Source organism: Podarcis pityusensis, assembly GCF_964106645.2.
Source record: "Podarcis pityusensis genome assembly, chromosome: 14".
NCBI classification, from domain to species: Eukaryota; Metazoa; Chordata; class Lepidosauria; order Squamata; family Lacertidae; genus Podarcis; species Podarcis pityusensis.
The window spans coordinates 41,329,371-41,348,951 of record NC_138039.1 but is presented as its reverse complement, the minus strand read 5'-3'; the positions used below and the strand labels follow the sequence as shown (position 1 = coordinate 41,348,951).

The window sequence follows — 19,581 nt, the reverse complement described above, 5'->3', positions numbered from 1 at the left end:
CCCCTCCATCTAGGCACTGACCAAACTTAGACCTGCTGAGCTTCATCCACCAGCCTCATGTGCTATCAGGTCATACCCCTGGACCCATCCCATGCTCTCCAACATTCCCCTGGCAAAAATTTTTGTTGTTTAGTCGTGTCCGACTCTTCATGACCCCATGGACCAGAGCACGCCAGGCACTCCTGTCTTCCACTGCCTCCCACAATTTGGTCAAACTCATGCTGGTAGCTTTGAGGACACTGTCCAACCATCTTGTCCTCTGTCATCCCCTTCTCCTTGTGCCCTCCATCTTTCCCAACATCAGGGTCTTTTCCAGGGAGTCTTCTCTTCTCATGAGGTGGCCAAAGTATTGGAGCCTCAGCTTCACGATCTGTCCTTCCAGTGAGGACTCAGGGCTGATTTCCTTCAGAATGGATAGGTTTGATCTTCTTGCAGTCCATGGGACTCTCAAGAGTCTCCTCCAGCACCATAATTCAAAAGCATCCATTCTTTGGCTATCAGCCTTCTTTATGGTCCAGCTCTCACTTCCATACATCACTACTGGGAAAACCATAGCTTTAACTATATGGACCTTTGTTGGCAAGGTGATGTCTCTGCTTTTTAAGATGCTGTCTAGGTTTGTCATTGCTAAATGGCAAAAATTAGGATGCAGGTATTTCGGTGTCGCGCGCCTGTGCAAGCCAGCTGACTCGTGTGAGAGTGCGGCACAAAAAGGGACACATCTTCTGGTGCCAGAGAGCACAGCACCACTGCAAGCGCCAGCTGCAAGCACCTGCTTATCCTCCTTCCCAAGTTTAGTAGCATCAGTGCTGGAGCAGGGAAGTGGGACATTCCAGGATCCAATCAGAAGCTTCTGTAATTCCGGCATGTCCTGGGAAAATTGGGACAGTTGACAATGTGTTGTGTTTTTCACACAATAGTCCAGATCAGAGTTTATCAAACTTAGGTCTCCAGCTGTTTTTGGACTACAACTCCCATCATCCCTAGCTAGCAGGACCAGTGGTCAGGGGTGATGGGAACTGTAGTCCAAAAATAGCTGGAGACCCAAATTTGGGAAACCCTGGTCTAGATTACCTGTTTAACACAAGATCCCTTCATGGGGTCTTGTCCATGGGTCGGCAATCTAAGGTCCGTGGGCCAGATCAGGCCCAATAGCCTTCTAAATCCGGCCCGTGGACAGTCCAGGAATTGCCGTGTGGATCACCAGTGCATACGTTTTTCCCCTCTCCCTCCCCCTCCCCCTCCCTCACACGGCAGCGGCGCCTCCCTCCCTCCTCCTGGCTTCTCCCTGCCCTGCCTAGAGGAGGAAAGGGGCTGGGCTTTGTTGCTAGCCGCTCTCTGGAGCTCTTTCGTGTGCCGCTCATCATCCATTTCCCCCCACAAAATATAGTCTGGCCCTCCACAAGTCTGAGGGACAGTGGACCAGCCCCCTGCTGAAAAAGTTTGAGGACCCCTGGTCTTGTCTGAGCTTCTCTTTGTTAGGATTCCACTTTCTTAAGTAGAAGAGAGTAGAACCGGTTTGTTTGTTTAATAAATCAACGAAGATAAAGGGACATTTCCCAATAAATATTCCCCCGCTCCATACTCACTAACTCTCTGTTCCACCTCTCAGCATTTCTTCACCACATCAGACCCACCAGGGGCCAAGGAAACCAAGCTCTCTATGATTATCCTGATTGAAGGTTAGCAGTCCATACTAAACTAATATTATCAGTTAAGGATTGATATTTACCAGTAACTCCGCTTGTGGATTGCAAATTAGTCTCTAAATACCAGTTTGAATGCTAATTTTTAGCCCTAATTATATGCAGCCTTAATAATTACATCCTATTTCATTGTTATAATTACCATAGTTCATGGCAAGAGTCTTCGTGCGCCGTTTTGCAAGTGTGACTCCAAAGCCGTTACTGTGATAAACAAGTATTAAAGCTACACAGTAATTAGTTACATACCAATTTACATTTGAATTGTGTATACTTGGGGAGAAAATAGCGTGAAAAGATTTCCAACAGCACCAAAATGCACTGGGACAGAAGCAGTGCTTTATGGGAAGAAAAATAAGGGAGAAACAGGGCCACTTTCTTTCCATAAAGGCAACCAATTGGCAGCTATATAAAAGGGCAGTTTCACGTGGCAGTTTATTCTGAACTCAGGGCTGCTCACGAATAGAAGTTTGGCAGCATCCACACTACAGTACAGTGGTACCTCTGGTTACAAACTTAATTCGTTCCGGAGGTCTGTTCTTAACCTGAAACCGTTCTTAACCTGAGGTACCACTTTAGCTGATGGGGCCTCCCGCTGCTGCCACGCGATTTCTGTTCTCATCCTGAGGTAAAGTTCTTAACCTGAGGTACTACTTCCAGGTTAGCAGAGTCTGTAACCCGAAGTGTTTGTAACCGGAGGTGTTTGTAACCCAAGGTACCACTGTATCCTCATCAAAATGCCAATTCATCGTTTGCCTCCTGTTTAATCCGGACTTACCATTTCTGCAGGGCTTTTATTTATTTGTTTATTGGATTTTCTGCAGAAACGATAAATCTGGATTAAATGGGAAAGCAATATGGCCTGGATTTTATTTGATTTTTATGATCCGATGCCACACAAACCTTGTACGTATGAACAGCGCTGAGCAGAAGGAAACTGACATGTGAAAATGCTGAGTACTTTTGCAGAGTAACCAAGATGGACAGTATTGTTCTTATACCAAATGGACATTAGGTATCAAATGGTATCAGTGGATCCGTAAAACCTGCCCTGTTTCTTTGCAGTAGGTAGATGCGGTTAAGTTATTTTATCCTTGTGCTGAAAGATTACAAGTGTGCAATGAAATATACAGCTCTGTGATGTTAAGGCTGCTCTCGTATCTCGCCGAATGATGATGAGCCAAGGTCTGCTATCACCTCAATTGCTCAGAAGATCCATACTGTGTGTGGTGCTTTGTATCCATCCTTGATTATATCCAGATCAGGGTTGGGGAACCTGTGGCCCTCTAGATATTGTTGAATTACAATTCCTAATATCCCTGACCATTGGCTGGGCTAGATGAAGTTGGTGGGAATTGGCCATAACTCAGTGAGTTCCAGGTCCAACCAGCATCTCCAGGAAGGGCTAGGATAGAACCCGGTCCAAAAAACTGGACAGTTGTTGCCAATCATGTTGTCTATTCCTCATCTAAGGTTTGTAGCCAATTAAGTCCTACTCAAAGTATACCTGCTGAAATTAATGAAGCAAAACTAGCAATGCTCGTTGACTTCAGTGGGTCAAATCTGAGTAAGGCTACCATTGAAGACCACTCTAAATGGGTCAATGTAATTTTATCAGCACGGAATATTATACAGACCACATTATTCCCAGCTGCTCATTCTGATAATTTAGACTACTAAGATCTTAAAATGGGAGGAAGGGGGACTAGGGCTATCTATCAATGGGACCCCATTGCTGTTGGCTGGTCACCAACTGGATGCCACCAGGTGTGTGGGCTGCCAATAAGCAGAGGGCCACATAGAGATACATGGAGGTAGAGCAGCTCTCCATTACCAAGGATAACTTTCAGTTGGGAAGAAGAAGAAGAAGAAGAAGAAGAAGAAGAAGAAGAAGAAGAAGAAGAGTTTGGATTTGATATCCCGCTTTATCCCTACCCGAAGGAGTCTCAAAGCGGCTAACATTCTCCTTTCCCTTCCTCCCCCACAACAAACACTCTGTGAGGTGAGTGGGGCTGAGAGACTTCAGAGAAGTGTGACTGGCCCAAGGTCACCCAGCAGCTGCATGTGGAGGAGCGGAGACAAGAAGCCAGTTCACCAGATTACGAGTCTACTGTTCTTAACTACTACACCACACTGGCTCTCTGGATGTGTGTAACTTGAAGACCTGAGCCAATGGATTCAAGTTACAAGAAAGGAGATTCTGACTAAACAACAGGAAGAACTTTCTGACAGTAGGAGCTGTTCGACAGTGGAACAGAGTCCCACAGGAGGTGATGGACTCTCCTTCCTTGGAGGTTTTTAAGCAGAGGTTGGGTGGTCATCTGTCAGGGATGCTTTAGTTGAGATGCCTGTATTGCAAGGAGTTGTACTAGATGACCCTTGGGGTCCCTTCCAACTCCACAAATCTGTGATTCTCTGATTCTACAGCTAGAGCCACCAGCACCTGTTGGGTGGTTGCACTAAGCACCCTTTCCAGCAGCTGCTGCTCTCCTCAGCCTCAGCCTACTTTGTCTCACCAGTGATCAGGACATGACTCACCGCCAAGGCTTAGGAGATGTCTGTCAGCATTTCTGAGATGCTGAGTCAGTGCTGACAGACAGGGACATGCTGCTGCTCAATGAATCAGCAGACCCAGAATTTCCAACCACATCATCGTATTGCGGAGATTTTGTCACCATCTCACCATCATAATGCTGGCGAGACACTGGGACTTCATTTATTTATTTATTGAATTTATACACCGCCCTACACCCAGAGGTCTCAGGGCAGTTCACAGAACAAAATCAGAATACAAAACCACAGCATATATCAGGGGTAGGCAACCTAAGGCCCAGGGGCCGGATCCGGCCCAATCACCTTCTCAATCCGTCCCACAGACGGTCTGGGAATCGGCGTGTTTTTACATGAGTAGAATGTGTCCTTTTATTTAAAATGCATCTCTGGGTTATTTGTGGGGCCTGCTTGGTGTTTTTACATGAGTAGAATGTATGCTTTTATTTGAAATGCATCTCTGGATTATTTGTGGGGCAAAAGAATTTGTTCATTTCCCCCCCCCCAAAAAAAAAAAATATAGTCTGGCCCACCACATGGTCTGAGGGACAGTGGACCGGCCCATGGCTGAAAAAGGTTGCTGACGCCTGGCATATACAATGGAAACAAAAACAACAACCCAATAACACCCCCACTACAAAAAAGAACCACATTTTAAAAGGGCATAGGATGTCAATCAAATCAACCAAAGGCCTGGTTAGAAAGGAACGTTTCTGCCTAATGGCATGTGAACTGGCCGCGAATGACCAGCAACAAGGCCTTGAGGTTGTAATGGGCAGCTTGGTGAAGATGTGAATCCAGTTTGTGGTAGCTGTAAGAAAGGCAAATTCCGTATCAGGGATCATTAGGGAGGGACTGAAAGTACAACTATCAATCGCATAATGCCATCCAATGAAAGTGAATATGAGAAGATTCAGGGCAGGCAAGAAAAGTTCTTTTTCACACTGCAGGTACAGTGGTACCTTGGGTTAAGAACTTAATTTGTTCTGGAGGTCCATTCTTAACCTGAAACTGTTCTTAACCTGAGGTACCACTTTAGCTAATGGGGCCTCCTGCTGCCACCATGCCACTGGAGCACGATTTCTGTTCTCATCCTGAAGCAAAGTACTTAACCTGAGGTACTATTCCTGGGTTAGCAGAGTCTGTAACCTGAAGCATTTGTAACCTGAAGCGTCTGTAACCCGAGGTACCACTGTACTTAAAATGATGGAATTTGCTACTATAAAAAGTAGTAATGGCCACCAACCTAGATGGCTGTAAAAGAGGTATAGACAAAGCCACTTCCGGCCTGCCCAGGAGGTGGGGTTGCGGGCTTCACGCCCACCCCCTCGTGAGCGGGGGCTGGTTTCAGCCCCCGGAAGAACAGGGGAATCCCGGCCGGGTCTGCCCCCCCAGCCAGCCAATCGGCTGGCTAGGGGGGCGTGGCCTGCCCTATTTAGGGCCGGCGCAGAGGGGGCTCGCCCTCTTTTCGCTGGCTAGCCCTCACGTTTTCCCACCCTCCCTCCCTCTAGGTAGGCTTTAGGTAGGTCTTTGACTTTGCTATGGACTTCGGTCTGTCGCCGCAAGGGGCATGGTAGGAATTTTTCCCAATTGGCAACTTGTAGCCTTTTGGTTTTTCGCCTACCTCGTAGCAACTCGTCACAACTCTTCGGCATTGGCGGTAGGCATTGGTAAGAAGGGGTTAAGAGGATGTGGGGGGGGAGGAACGCCATCACCTCCCCCCAGTGAGCGAAGGGTGGTCCGTTAAAGGACTCCGGGGGGCGTGGCCCTGTCCGAAGCCTATGGAGGTATGGGCCAAAGGCACGCCCCCGAGCGGTGACCCGGGGGAGCTCCTAGTCGACGTGCCTCGGCAGGAGACTCCCCCGATATAGTGTTAACCCTTCCCCGTGTCTCCAGCAAATGGGCTGGAGCCGGATAGTCGATAGGACCAATGCCTAAGCCAATGCCTCTCATTCCTGAATTCAATAAAGTTGTGGCCTAATTCGCCCAATTAACCTTAAATTATGGTGTCTCGTTTCTTTATTTGTCCTGGTGGGGGGCGGGAACGCGCCACGCAAAGTTATGGAGGATGACATTATAAGCAGCTCCCAAGCACAATGGCCATGTTCTCCCTCCACTGTCAAAGGATGTGTGTCTCTGTATACCAGTGGCTGGGAATCGCAAGTTGGGAGAGCGCTGTTGTTGGCTTCCCATATGTATCTGCTTGGTCATAGTGTGTGCTGGACTGGGTGAGCCAGCAGCTTAATCCAGCAGGGCTCTTCTCCTGTCCACATCCTGGTTTGCAAGGTGTGTTTATTTACTTAGCTAGCATCCAGTTCCACTCTTACTGGGTCCAAGCTGTCAAATTAAAAGTGACAGGCCCACCCCTACCTGCATCACAAATGTGTTGAAGTGTTTGCCTATTTTTTTAAAAGCTATTCCAAGATAAACAAGCATTCAATAGCCCTTTGCTTCTAATTTTCTTAAAACATTCCTTCCTAAAAGTTGTCAGAATGGGGGTCAGGTTAAGAGTTGCAGTGAGGAACAACTTCCAGGATAATTCAAAGATAAGGCTAAATAGCTTCACAATGTGCTCTTTAATCTGCTTGCTATTGACACAATGCTGGCATATTATGTCTGCAGGATTTAAGGAGCTTTCCTCCCCATGTAGCTGATGGTTTATCATGTCAATAGAGGCCTGAATTTACAAGCAATTGTTGTGCAGAATTTGTGCCTACACACACAGAGAGAGAGAGAGAGAGAGAGAGGGAGAGAGAGAGAGAGAATCCTTTTTCAATGTTTTCAAGATTATGAAGCTTCAAAAACCTTTAAGAATATAGGTTATATATATAAAATATAGAATATAGGTTTACTACACTGTTGCTTGTTGCATATAAAATTATTGCTATTATTAATTGTATTTATTAGTCACTTCTTCACCAAAGCAACCCAAAGTGACTTATAAAAATGGTACAAACATTAAAAGCAATACAGTGGTACCTCGGGTTACATACACTTCAGGTTACAGACTCCGCTAACCCAGAAATAGTACCTCGGGTTAAGAACTTTGCTTCAGGATGAGAACAGAAATTGTGCTCCGGTGGCACAGCAGCAGCAGGAGACCCCATTAGCTAAAGTGGTGCTTCAGGTTAAGAACAGTTTCAGGTTAAGAACGGACCTTCAGAACGAATTAAGTTCTTAACCCGAGGTACCACTATAATAAAAACTGAAGCAGAATGAGATATATATACAGTGGACGCTCAGGTTGCGAATGTGATCCATGCGGGATGCAAATTCACGGTCTGCAGCATTTGCAACCTGCAGCTGCGCATCTGCGCACGCGCGGGTTGTGATTCGGTGCTTCTGCGCATGCGCAACCGCTGAAACCCGGAAGTAACCCGTTCCGGTGGTCCGTAACCCAAAAAAAAGCAACCTGAAGCGTGGGGGGGGGGAGAGAGAGAGAGAGAGAGAGAGAGAGAGAGAGAGAGAAAAGGCCTATCCCACTAAGAAAGGCCACAAACAGCTACAACCTTCCAGGGCCAAAATCCTGGTTACAAAGTAACATTTTCCCCTGGCATCTTAAACTAGAAAGTGATGTGTCATGTGTGCCTCCCTAAGGATTGCCTCCCATATGCGGGGAGCCACCACTAAAAAGGTCTGCTCTCCTGTTCCTACCCTCTGCTCTACCCTCAAAGGGTATGTTGAGGGCATCTCAACGCAAACAATACAACCTTTTGCTCAAGTCTTCAAATGCAAACTAGATTGTCTTCCTTTCCAAAGGGGCAGCCAATATAGTCTGCAATCTTAGTCACACTTCTGCAGGACTAAAACCCAGTGGGACTTTCTTCTGGAGACACTTACCATTGCAGCCAAAATAGCAAAGAGTCTTTGCAGAGTCTTAAAGACTGCCGCATTGATTATGGCATGAGCTCTAGTGGGCCAGAGTCGACTTCATCAGACACATGGCGTTGTTTGTTTATTTATCCAAAAAAAGGGGGGCTTCTAAGTGGTTTACAAGTAGAAAAACCAATTACAGGAGCATTAAAGTATAAGCATCCATAATTAAAGTACACAGTTAAAATACACGGTGAAACAATCCCATTAAAACATTTAAATATAAACATTCATAATTAAAAGATCCAATAAAACAATCCCATTAGAATAACACAATAATTAAAACAGGAGACTTGGGCTGAGAGGTCACAGGGTGTCTGTGTAAGCAGGTACAGCTTCAAAAATCAGCAGAATTCAATTCAGATGGGGGCCTCTCCTGTCTCACCAGGGAACACGTTCCATAACATGGGTGCCACCAGTGAAAAGGCCCACCTCCATGTCACCACGAGCCAATTATTATCAGATTGTGGTACAGCTAAATGGTATATATGCATATACAGTGGTACCTCGGTTTAAGAACAGTCCAGTTTAAGAATGATTTGGTTTACAAACTCTGCAAAACCAGAAATAGTGTCTTGGTTTGAGAACTTTACCGTGGTCTAAGAATGGAATCCGAATGGTGTAAGGGCACTGGCGGCAGGAGGCCTCATTAGGGAAAGCGCACCTCATTTTAAGAACGGTTTTAGTTTAAGAACGGACTTCCCAAATGGATTAAGTTCGTAAACCAAGGTACCACTGTAAATAAAAACCAAAAAATAAAAAATAAAAAAATAAAAATGTGTCAGGTGTGTGTAGAGGGGGGTGGGATGTTAGCAGTGAGATCAGAGGGAAATGAAATTGATAGCTCAGTTGGTTAGAACATGGTGTTGATAATGGTGTTGATTTGATCCTTGAATGGGACAGCTGCATATTCCTGCACTGCAGAGGGCTGGACTATAGGGTCCCTTCCAACTCTGCAATTCTATGAAATACAACTATGATAAGTACTTTAAAACCTAAATGTAAAAACAATAATAGTGACCCCACACAAAGCTTTGTCCCACATTAAACAGTTGGCCTGCCATTCCTAATGATGTCTCTGGCAGCCACACAAACTGCAGAAGGAGGAGGAGTTTGGATTTGATATCCCGCTTTATCACTACCCGAAGGAGTCTCAAAGCGGCTAACATTCTCCTTTCCCTTCCTCCCCCACAACAAACACTCTGCAAGATGAGTGGGGCTGAGAGACTTCAAAGAAGTGTGACTAGCCCAAGGTCACCCAGCAGCTGCATGTGGAGGAGCGGGGAAGCAAACCCGGTTCACCAGATTACAAGTCTACCACTCTTAACCACTACACCACACTGGCTCCCTGGCATGACAACATGTTACATTCTTATGTATATAGGAAGAAGTGGTGATGGCTAGTTATATTTCAGTAGTTGAGTATCTGCTTTGCCTGCAAAAGGTCCTAGGTACAACCCCCTGCTTTGTCAGTCCATTTGGACAATAAGGAGCAAGGCAGCTTCCTAGATCCAGATAGTTTTAAAAAAGGATTTGGTAGCTTCAGGGAAGGGGGGAGAAGCAATTGGGAGTCTCCCCCGCCATCTTTAAGATTACAGCTAGATCAGGCTTCAAAGAGAAGGGAAGAGACTTCTCCATACTTCCTTTCAAGTACTGAGTTTGGGCACACCCAAGAGTTGGCATGCCTGATCACTCTTGTAAAGGTAAAGGGACCCCTGACCATTAGGTCCAGTCGTGGCCGACTCTGGGGTTGCGGTGCTCATCTCGCTTTATTGGCCGAGGGAGCTGGCGTACAGCTTCCGGGTCATGTGGCCAGCATGAATAAGCTGCTTCTGGCGAACCAGAGCAGCGCACGGAAACACCGTTTACCTTCCCGCCGGAGCAGTACCTATTTATCTACTTGCACCTTTGAAGTGCTTTCGAACTGCTAGGTTGGCAGGAGCAGGGACCGAGGAACGGGAGCTCACCCCGTCGCGGGGATTCGAACTGCCAACCTTCTGATCGGCAAGTCCTAGGCTCTGTGGTTTAACCCACAGCGCCACCCGCATCCCTGATCACTCTTGTAAGCCCAGCACTAAGAAGGATCTCGCCCTGCCAATGGGAGAGAGCAATCCTGCTTAGTGCTGAGAGCTCTCTGCAAGGGCTGCTGTTCCCTTGCATCGGTTTCTTTGAAGCTTCAAAGCCACAATTCTCTGAGTGCTTTAACAATGAACCTGGGAAACTGGGAAATGTAGCTCCGCAAGGGATCAAGGGATCTCCTAGCAACACTCAGCTCTCTTAATAAACTATACTTCCCAGGGTTCTTTGGGAGATTGTTGAAAGTGGCATGATGCCAGTTTAAACATAGTGTACCCCACCTTCTGAGATGCTCTGTCATACTGTCAAACCATTTATACTGTCAGCTCTTCCTAATGTTTTATCCAAATCCACTTTTCATTTCATTTGAATATATTGGTTTGGATCCTACCCTCTGGAGCAACAAGAAACAGATTTGTTCCATCATTTATGGGGCAGCCCTTCCAATATCTATCGTATTGCCCCGAATTATCTCTTCCTCATTGCTTTCTAGGCGACACTGCTTTAGGAAAAGCCAGTGGGGTGTAGTTGTGGGCATGGCTTTGCGGTGTCAGGGTTTTGCAATGCTCATGCCATCTTGGATCTGCCTCAAAACATTTCAAGCATCTCACAGACCTTCCCCTTGATACCCGTACATTGCATCTCCATATATATATATATATATATATATATATATATATACACACACACACACACACACACACACACATCTTCTGGTTTGCAGTTTGATTCTTAGATGACATATGCGGTTACCACCCTAGTTTCTACACTGAGCGTGCAGATTTTGACACCCACATCATTTGGGTTGCTCCCTTGGAAGGAGAGACGTGAAGAATACCCTTATGCTTCTAAAGAGGCAAAAGCTTCTGGTGTCAGAAAATGGGTCTGTTGAATGTCAGCTGTACAGAAGGCCGCAGTGATGTAGTCTTCAGTCTGTCACCACCCGAAAACATCAGAGTGAAATATCCAAAGGTTTGCCTGCCAAAAATGGCCCATTCCCATGGCTGGGAAACTTTGTTGGCAGTCACTGAAGAGAATGTACTGTGGGCCAAACCTTTAAACCTCTCTCTCTTCCTCTACCCCACAATCACATCAGTTGTTAACTCTCTAAGCAAAACTCCCATAGAAATAAAAGGAGTTTTTGTCAGCTTCTGCTTTTTGCATGGGGAGAATTGTGCCACAAATATTTCTTGCGAGTAAATATGAGATCTTGACCAGGTCTGTGAAAGGAGAAACCAAGCGCTTTTTAAGGCAAAGTTACAAGTGCGATTTAACAACTTTGCAGAGTTAGTGAAATAACCTCGGGGAGTAATATATTGAAGCCTTGGGGTGCATTGCTGCTCCTGTGGCCAAACTCCCGGTGATTTTACTTAGCAGGTTTTCAGCCTTGGACTTGATAGAGAAAATCAGTTTTTGCTGCAATATGTTTTTTGAAATGAAATTCTGCTTTCCCTCCAAGCTCAAATAATAAAGCTCAGAGAAACATCCCCTCCCCAATTTTCCAAGTGGTGCATTTTTTTCCCTACCGTTCTATGCCTTCAATGATTCATGTTTCAGCAGAAAAAATTAATAAATCATCGTCAATTGTTGGCATTTATTTCCAAGATTAAACCCATGGTACTTAAAAAAACAAAAAAACCTATATATTACTCCCCCATTTTATTGAAGACATTTCAGATCTCCCACACCCCTTCTTTCCCTTTTTTTTTTACCTTGTCTGTGAAAATGGACTCTCATTATCCTGCCAAATTACAGTGTACTGAAGGACTGTCATTTAAAGTAGGAATGAGAAATTTTGAGCAAGCAATCTTTGAGAAAAAGGAAACGTGTTCCTGTGTGTGTGTGTGTGTGTGTGTGTGTGTGTGATTTGATGGGAGTTCTTTCCCCCACCTGTCTGACTTCTGATAACTTATGCATGTTTATAAAGTTGTGTGATTGGAGAATAGTTGTGGGCTCGCTGGTGAAGGACGAGAAAAAAAACGTGTTGAGGGGAGAAGCTTAGAGACAGAAAGAGAGGGAGGAAGGAAGGAAGGAAGGAAGGAAGGAAAGAAAGAAAGAAAGAAAGAAAGAAAGAAAGAAAGTAAGTTTTTTAGGGCTCACCTTATTTCTGTGATTTCACATTGTGTTTTTAACATTGTGTTTGTTGTAACCTGTCCTGGAACCTCAGGAGGAGGGCAGGTAACCAACGTATTATTAGCAACAGCATTGTAAGTACTATTGAAGAGGTGTTGCGCAGAGAAAAAGAGAAGGAAGGAAGGGATTGCAGGGAAGATTGGGGACAAAGACAAAGCGAATGATTTGAGAAGGGGGGAAAAGAACTGGGTCTTAACTTTCTTAACTTTCCTGGAGGGCTGTGTGCATTCAGAGCCTGTTGGCAGCTATTGTTTGTCCTCAGGGTGTCTGAAATAAGGCTTGAATAATAAAAGAGGAGAGGAGACGAGAGGGAGGGGAAAACGAGAGAGAGAGAAAGACGGCTCCTTCATGACCACTGCGCGAGCTTTGCCAGTGTAACGGAGGTGTTTGGAGTTGTAGCAGCTCCTTGGAAGCGGGGGTGGTGGTGGGGAGGCCACTGAAGGGTCAGAGGGAAAGAGACAGCGAAGGAGGGAGCGATGGAGGGGCGGAGGGAGAGATGGGGGCCTCGCCGCAGCCAGTGAGGGCGAGCTGCCCAAATCTGCTCGCCTTATCCCAGCCTGTTGGGGGTGGGACCCTGAGCTCTCCAGCCGCCTGATGGTTGGGAGGGAAGTGGCGGCGGCGGCGGCGGCAGCTGCCTCCCCCCTCTCGGCTCCTTTTGCCGGAGTGACTGGAGATGGATCGTATTACACCATTTGCCTCGCTCGGGTTTGTTTTGCTGCCGGCGCGTCCCGGCGCTGCTGCTGCTGCCGCCGCCGCCGCGAGTTTTTGCAGGAGGAGGTTTGCGAGGATGAGGACGGCCAGACGCGACGCTCGCGGGGAAGCGCCGAGCTGGAGCTCGACTCTTGATTCGATTCTGATATTTTGATCGCAGATATTACTATTATTATTATTTTTCTACTACCATTCTTTCTCCACCCTTCGCTCTTGGTATTCCCGCGGCGGCTTCCTTCTCCATCTCCCCTCCACCAAGCCCGTGAATGAGGTAAGGAGAGCTACGTTTCCACAAACACACACAAGCCGATTGCAAAAGCCATTCACCTCCTCCCCCGGTTTGCTTGGCAGAAGCCGAGCTGCGACAGCGAGTCTCAGCATCTCACGGCTGGCTAGTTATTGTCTGAATGGCGTGCACACGCAGGACAGCTGATCGGCTTGCAACGCGCGTCGCGGCGGAGCTTCGCTGGGGGAGGAAAATGGTGTTGGGTGTTTATATCTAGGTCTATGCGTGCACGGGGAGGCAGGACGGGCAGAGTCCTGAGACGAAACCGGGTGTTGGTTAAGGCGCAATCCTGCAACAGTACTTTCCCGGGAGTCAGTCGCATTGGAGTAAATGGGGTTTCTGAGCAGAGACGTGTGGATTTGCGCGCGCCCCCCCCTGTTCCTGGGTTATTTTCTTTTTGATTCGTTGCTTGCAGGCGCTGCAGCTTGTGGGGAGGTGAGGGCTGCCGAAAAGCGTCTCGGAGGCGACGACCTGCGTGTTAGATGGTCGTTTGAAAAGTTGCAAGGTCTGACAGTGTCGGATGCGCTCTTGCGCTTTTCTTTTCTTTTTTTGCCTTCCCCGTTTTTCTGTGCGTAGGTGTTTTTTTCTTTCTTTCTTTACGCTTATTTCGTTGTGAGTTATTCGGTTTGGAGGAATCGGACCCGAGAAGATCGCGTTCTCGGCTGCAGGCGAGAAAGCAAACGTGCGGGGTTTAGGGCTGGGAGAGCGAACCAGCCAAGTTTGGATTCGGAGCGGTTCTCTTCTCAAGGGCTGGCTGCGCTTTGGGAAGAAAGCGGCGGCTGCGGAGGCAGGGCTGCTGGGCGACAAGGAGACGGAGAGAGATGCTGCTCTCTTGAAGGGCCAGCCGAGCAGGAGAGAAGGAACAGGAGGATGATGAAGGAGCCAAGAGCCCTGCGGACAGCTGGGGGGCTTTGGTCGCAAGACGGTTTTGCAGCACGGGTAGGGGTGGGAGTGCTTGTTTTTACCCCTCTGGCGGTACAGAGGATTAGAGGAGGGCTGGAAATCGGTTATGAACCGGCAGGGAACGGAGAGCAGCAACTGGCACCTGGTTTTGTGCTGGTGTGTCAGATCTGAGCAGCAGCAGGTAAAACCTTGGAGGTCCGCAGAGCATTGGCTGGCTAGGTTGGTTCGGAATTCCTGAAAACTCAGGCTTGCCATTGCTTGGAGAGCCTAGGAGCACAGGAACTCAGACCTTTGGCCCATCAAGCTCAGTACTGTCCACACTGGCTGGTAGCAGCTCTCCAGAGTTTCAGAAAGGGGTCTCTCCAGTCCTACTTGGGGATTGAACCAGGGACCTTCGGCAGATGTTCCACCACTGAGCTGCAACCCTTCCTCTAGGAAGCAGGTCCTCTCCACCCCAGGATGGGTGAGTCACAAGGCTGTGATGCATCTGGCTGTTGGGGTTTTTTTTAGGGGCACGGGAGCATTGAGGCTTTGCAAATGCTCAGAAATTGCTTATCACTCCAAGGCTTTAGCGTTGGCATTGCAAATAGGTTCCGGTGGTGCAGACCTGGCAAACCTTGAGAGGGGTGATGTGCCCACCTGTCGGTTTCTGCTCAGCCCAGGGGCATCTTATCCTCCTGGAGGGGCTGGCAATCTGGGCAGAAAAAGGTGCTGACCCACACTGCCACGAGATGGTTGTGTGAGTGTGAGTATTTGGGACATGGGGAAAAGGGGGTGGTGTGTAAAACTCCCATGTAGGCATCGCTTTGCAAATTGGTTGCAGGGATCCTGGAGGTCCCTGGATCACCGTCCTCTGTTGCTCTCCTCCTCTGTAGATCTTTGTATCTGGGAACTTTGTCGACTGGCGAGGCAGGGACACATGCACACACACTAATAAATCAAATGAAAAGGTCTGGCCCCATGACACTAGCAACTACCTGGGTCACTTGGGAACGGCTGTATTTGTCTGAGAGCATCACATACACCGCCTCCATGAGCATCATTGTAAATGACATTGTCAGGGATGCTGGTGGTACAGCTCTCCTCTCCTCTGTTTTGGAGCTGTGCATAAGTTGCTTGGATTAGTTTGCATGCAGGAAAACACAGGCTTGGACCCCTGTTTCTCTGTATGTATGTGTGTCTCCCCTACTCTCTCCAGCCCACCTGCTAAGTGCAAGCCAAACTCTGAATGATTTAGTGGCTAGCCTTGGTGGAAGCAGTCTGCTGCTTCCCGTGCTCCTTAGTAGCCAAGCTCTGGGAGATAGAGGGAGCTCTATTACAAGCTACCCATCAATTATGGATAGAAACAAATAAGGGAGTCAGTTCTGAATTAGCCCCGCGTAGTGGCAAGGACTGCCTTTCCTCCTCCCTCCCTTCCATCTCAGTCTCCTGTTGAAATGGAAAGAAGTGAAACTTCTCCTTTCATTTCCCCTCCACACCTATTTGCTTTATATATTTCTAGAACAGCCACATCTGATCCAGCCGCCTTAACAGCGTAATTAGAAAAAGTGTTCAAGAAGCTCCCCCCCCCACTCCTTCACAGTCCACCCCCCCTTTCATAATTTGTAAATCTTGAATAGAAATTCTGACTCCACCAGTTCCTCTGAAGTGGAAAATGTTTCATCGTCCTTAAAGGGAGCTCCTTTCTCAGTCTATTTTATTTGGGTGGTTGCAAGACAACTGCAAATAATTCAGAACAAAGATGAATACGTTTGGAACAAAGCACCTGAATGGGTTGCCCCCTGGAAATGCTACCCTGAAACTGGAGGTACTCGCTTGCAAGTGAACAGGCTTTGGCTGGGGGTAGCTTGCAGGCAGAGGATGCTACTGAGTCACTATGCTGCAGTTTGTAGCTGCTCTCCTGCTTAGTCCCATTAACAGTGCAGTTCCAGAATAGCACAAGTTTCCTGGTCTCCGAATTGCCTGATACGGTTGCTAAAGCTGCATTTGCCATACTATGATTTCTGCTGAATATATATTAATAGTGTTCCTCTTCTTATGCACACAAACACACACACAAAACCCCATCTCTGTTAGGAGAGATAGGGGCGAGAGATGTAGCGGGAATAGACTGGGGTAGGCATTTTTATTCGTTTTTGCATACATCAGCAGTAATATGACTGACTGGTCACTGGCTGAATGTGATATATAGATATAGATATAGTATGCAATTAAGACTGTAGTTTCTGTGTACTGTGCAATTAGGACTGCTGGTTTAAAGAGATGCATCCTTTATACCAAGAGCAGCCACAGCAAATGCTCACTTACCAAAATGACTCACACTGTGAACGGCTATAAACATTGTCTTTAACAGATTTAGAGATGATTTGCTGACTTGAGATCCGCACTGAAAGTTCTTACCAAGCAATCCTATGCATGTTTACTCAGATGCAAGCCCAGTTGGGCTTACTCCCAGATCAATGTGCATAGGACTGAATCTTTAGAAAAGAAGGCTGTTGTTGATGTTCATGTTTTTATTTTAAAAATTGTGTTGCTGTTGTGTGGGATTGCTCCCAAACTGATGAAATGATTAAAAAAAAAATCTGAAAACACTTTTCTTCGGCAAAAGTCTTTCAGAGAATATTTGCTATATGGAAGAAAGGTCTCTTCACCAAACTGCTGCAATATTACTTTTGTTGTGAAAGAGGGTTAGCTGTTTTTAAGTTCTGCTAGGGGGAGTTTTGAAAACCTCAGCACCATGTAGCATTGCATATCTGACTCAGTAAATGAAGCTGTGCATAACCATGTATAATGGGGTGAATGACAGGCATATTCTGTTTGGTTGGCAGATATCTCATAAACATTTACTCTGGCTCAAAAAAGCAGAAATTTCCAGATGAGTTCTGTAATCCTCGCCCCCCCCCCCCCATTTTCTGTCGTAAACCTTAAATGCATTTTGTAGTATCTAATCGAAAACTCAGCTGCTTTAAAAAAAAAAGCTGTTCCATTTGAAATCCATTAACATGTAGAAATTTTAAATTTATGTTCAAAAGGAGAGCCAAAAGTATAAGCCAGAGGCTGTTTAAGCATCTGCTTGATTTCATTGGCATCCTTAGTTACACCAAACACTTCCCCAGCCTTCTCCTCTTAACTCTGCAGTCTGTCTCTACCTGTGCTCTTCAGGCCAGGACAACATCATCTTCAAAACCTGCTTTGTGTGATGCAGCCATCTCTGCCAGGAATCCAGCGACAGCCTCAGCCTCTGTTGTGCTAGCCAGCTATCTGAATGCATCGGGTTTTTTCCAAAACACCAGAGCGCTTTATAGTGGTCCATCTGAACATTTTTAGTTCAGTTTAGGCTGCTCAAACACCAAATATTTAAAGTACATTCAACCTACGCACCCCCTCCCAATAATCCTGGGAATTGTAGTTGACCCTCCACAGGGCTGCAATTTTGGCACCCTTAAACTACAGTTTCCAATATTCTTTTTTTTTGGGGGGGGGGGGTCCTTAAAGGTACAGCATGTACACAGCCTTTGCTTGTTTGTTTGGCAGCTTGATCTCAGCAGTTTGTTACAGCAGCGGGTCCCGTTTGCTGCGTTCTTGCATTTTCCTGAAAACAGCCAGTCTGAACACGTCCCATCCATTTGTGCAAAACTGAGTTACTGTATTTGGTTAAAAGGAATACAATGCAGCAAAAGAGGGGTGGGGGGTGGGGCGGACGACACCTCTTCCAGCTTTTTAATTTTTTTAAAAAAAAATCAATGTCGCCATACCTGTGTTGGTTACAGTCAACCCAACCCATGGCTTAGAACATCTGGATTTATTCTGTAATGAATCACAATTTAATACCTTGGATTCCAAGGTGGGATGCTTTTAAAAATGGCTTCCATAAGTAGGCAACCAGCCAGCCAGATGCTTGTGGAAAGCTCACAATCTGGATGGGAAGGCCACTGCTCACCTGCATCGATGGTCTCCAACATCTGCTATTCCACAATTTAGCTGATGCTGTCAATGATAGCCATTGATTGACCTCTCCTGCATGAACCTGCCCAATCCTGTCTTTTTTAAAAAAGAGTCTGGATAGCTCTGTTGATTAGAGCGTAGTGCTGATAATGCCAAGGCCGCAGGTTCAATCCCTGTATGGGACAGCTGTGTATTCCTGCAGTTGCAGGGGGCTGGACCAGATAATACTCAGGGTCCCTTCCAGCTCGAAGAGTCCATGATTCTAAGCCAGGGGTCAGCAGACTTTTCAGCAGGGGGCCAGTCCACTGTCCCTCAGACCTTGTGGGGGGCCGGACTATCTATCTATCATCTATCTATCTATCTATCTATCTATCTATCTATCATCTATCTATCATCTATCTATGTATCAATATAATGAACCAATTCCTATGCCCTACAAATAACCCATAGATGTGTTTTAAATAAAAGGACACATTCTACTCATGTAAAAACACACTGATTCCCGGACCATCCGTGGGCCGGATTTAGAAGGCGATTGGGCCGGATCCCGCCCCTGGGCCTTAGTTTGCCTACCCATGTTCTAAGCCAGTCTTTCTCAACCTGTGGGTCCCCAGATGTTGTTGGACTACAACTCCCATCACCCCTAGCTAGCAAGGCCAGAGCTCAGGGATGATGGGAGTTGTAGTCCAGCAACATCTGGGGGCCCACAGGTTGAGAACCACTGTATAAGCTATCTGTGGTACTGGCCACAACCGCAACCTTGTGGCTGTGAGTTCCATAAGCTGGTTGTGACACGTTGCTTCTTTTTGTTTGTACTCCTGTCTCTGTCACCAATAAACTTGGCTGGGTAAGCCCGATTATCCTGGAAGGGAGAAAACAATGTTTCTGTTCTGTTTTAGATTTTACAGAAAAGCCAACATTAAAATGAAAAAACACCCCCATTCAATCACTTCCATTCTCCCTTAGGATTCTTAGATTTAAGACAAGAGCTTTGGGAATTCCCATTCCATTCCTTCCCGTACTCAGCAAGAGAACGCTTCCAGCCCAGCACTTGTCCATGCCATGTAAAATATGGGAAACATTTACATTGTAGTCTGTCTATTTCTTGCATTCTTTCTTAACTGACATTTTCAGCTTTGTTGGGTTGTAAAGTACTTTTCTTTTTGGCAAGGTAAAGAGAAAACGAGAAGGCGGCTGCATATTTACTTATTAAACATACCTATAATTCTAGTCCAGAAAGTCAACACACATCTCATGGCTGCAGAAATTAATAATTTACCCCAAGAGCAGCTAAGGAGAAAGAGGACAGGAGAATGTTTACTGTGGTGGAGTGTGGTGTTAATTTCAGTCAGGAAAATCCTGAATCTAATTAAAACAGCCCAAATGTTGCTTTCATCAAAA

General features: G+C 46.5%; 1 protein-coding gene across 11 annotated transcripts in view; it reads left to right on the top strand.

The window, feature by feature from the left end:
- SEMA6D (semaphorin 6D) overlaps window positions 1-19,581 on the top strand; it is a 423,500-nt gene that overhangs the window by 328,041 nt on the left and 75,878 nt on the right. For 3 of the 11 annotated variants that reach the window (XM_080980312.1, XM_080980316.1, XM_080980311.1), the window contains exon 1: window positions 15,923-16,042. The exons of 1 other annotated variant lie outside the window; for it this stretch is intronic. In XM_080980312.1, coding sequence (XP_080836438.1) covers window positions 15,977-16,042 — 66 coding nt within the window. In that variant the 5' untranslated portion in view covers window positions 15,923-15,976. Of the gene's footprint in view, window positions 1-12,786; window positions 13,318-13,963; window positions 14,699-15,921; window positions 16,043-19,581 lie in introns of those variants that run through there. 7 more of the 11 variants (XM_080980317.1, XM_080980315.1, XM_080980314.1 and 4 more) reach the window with 5 other exon arrangements.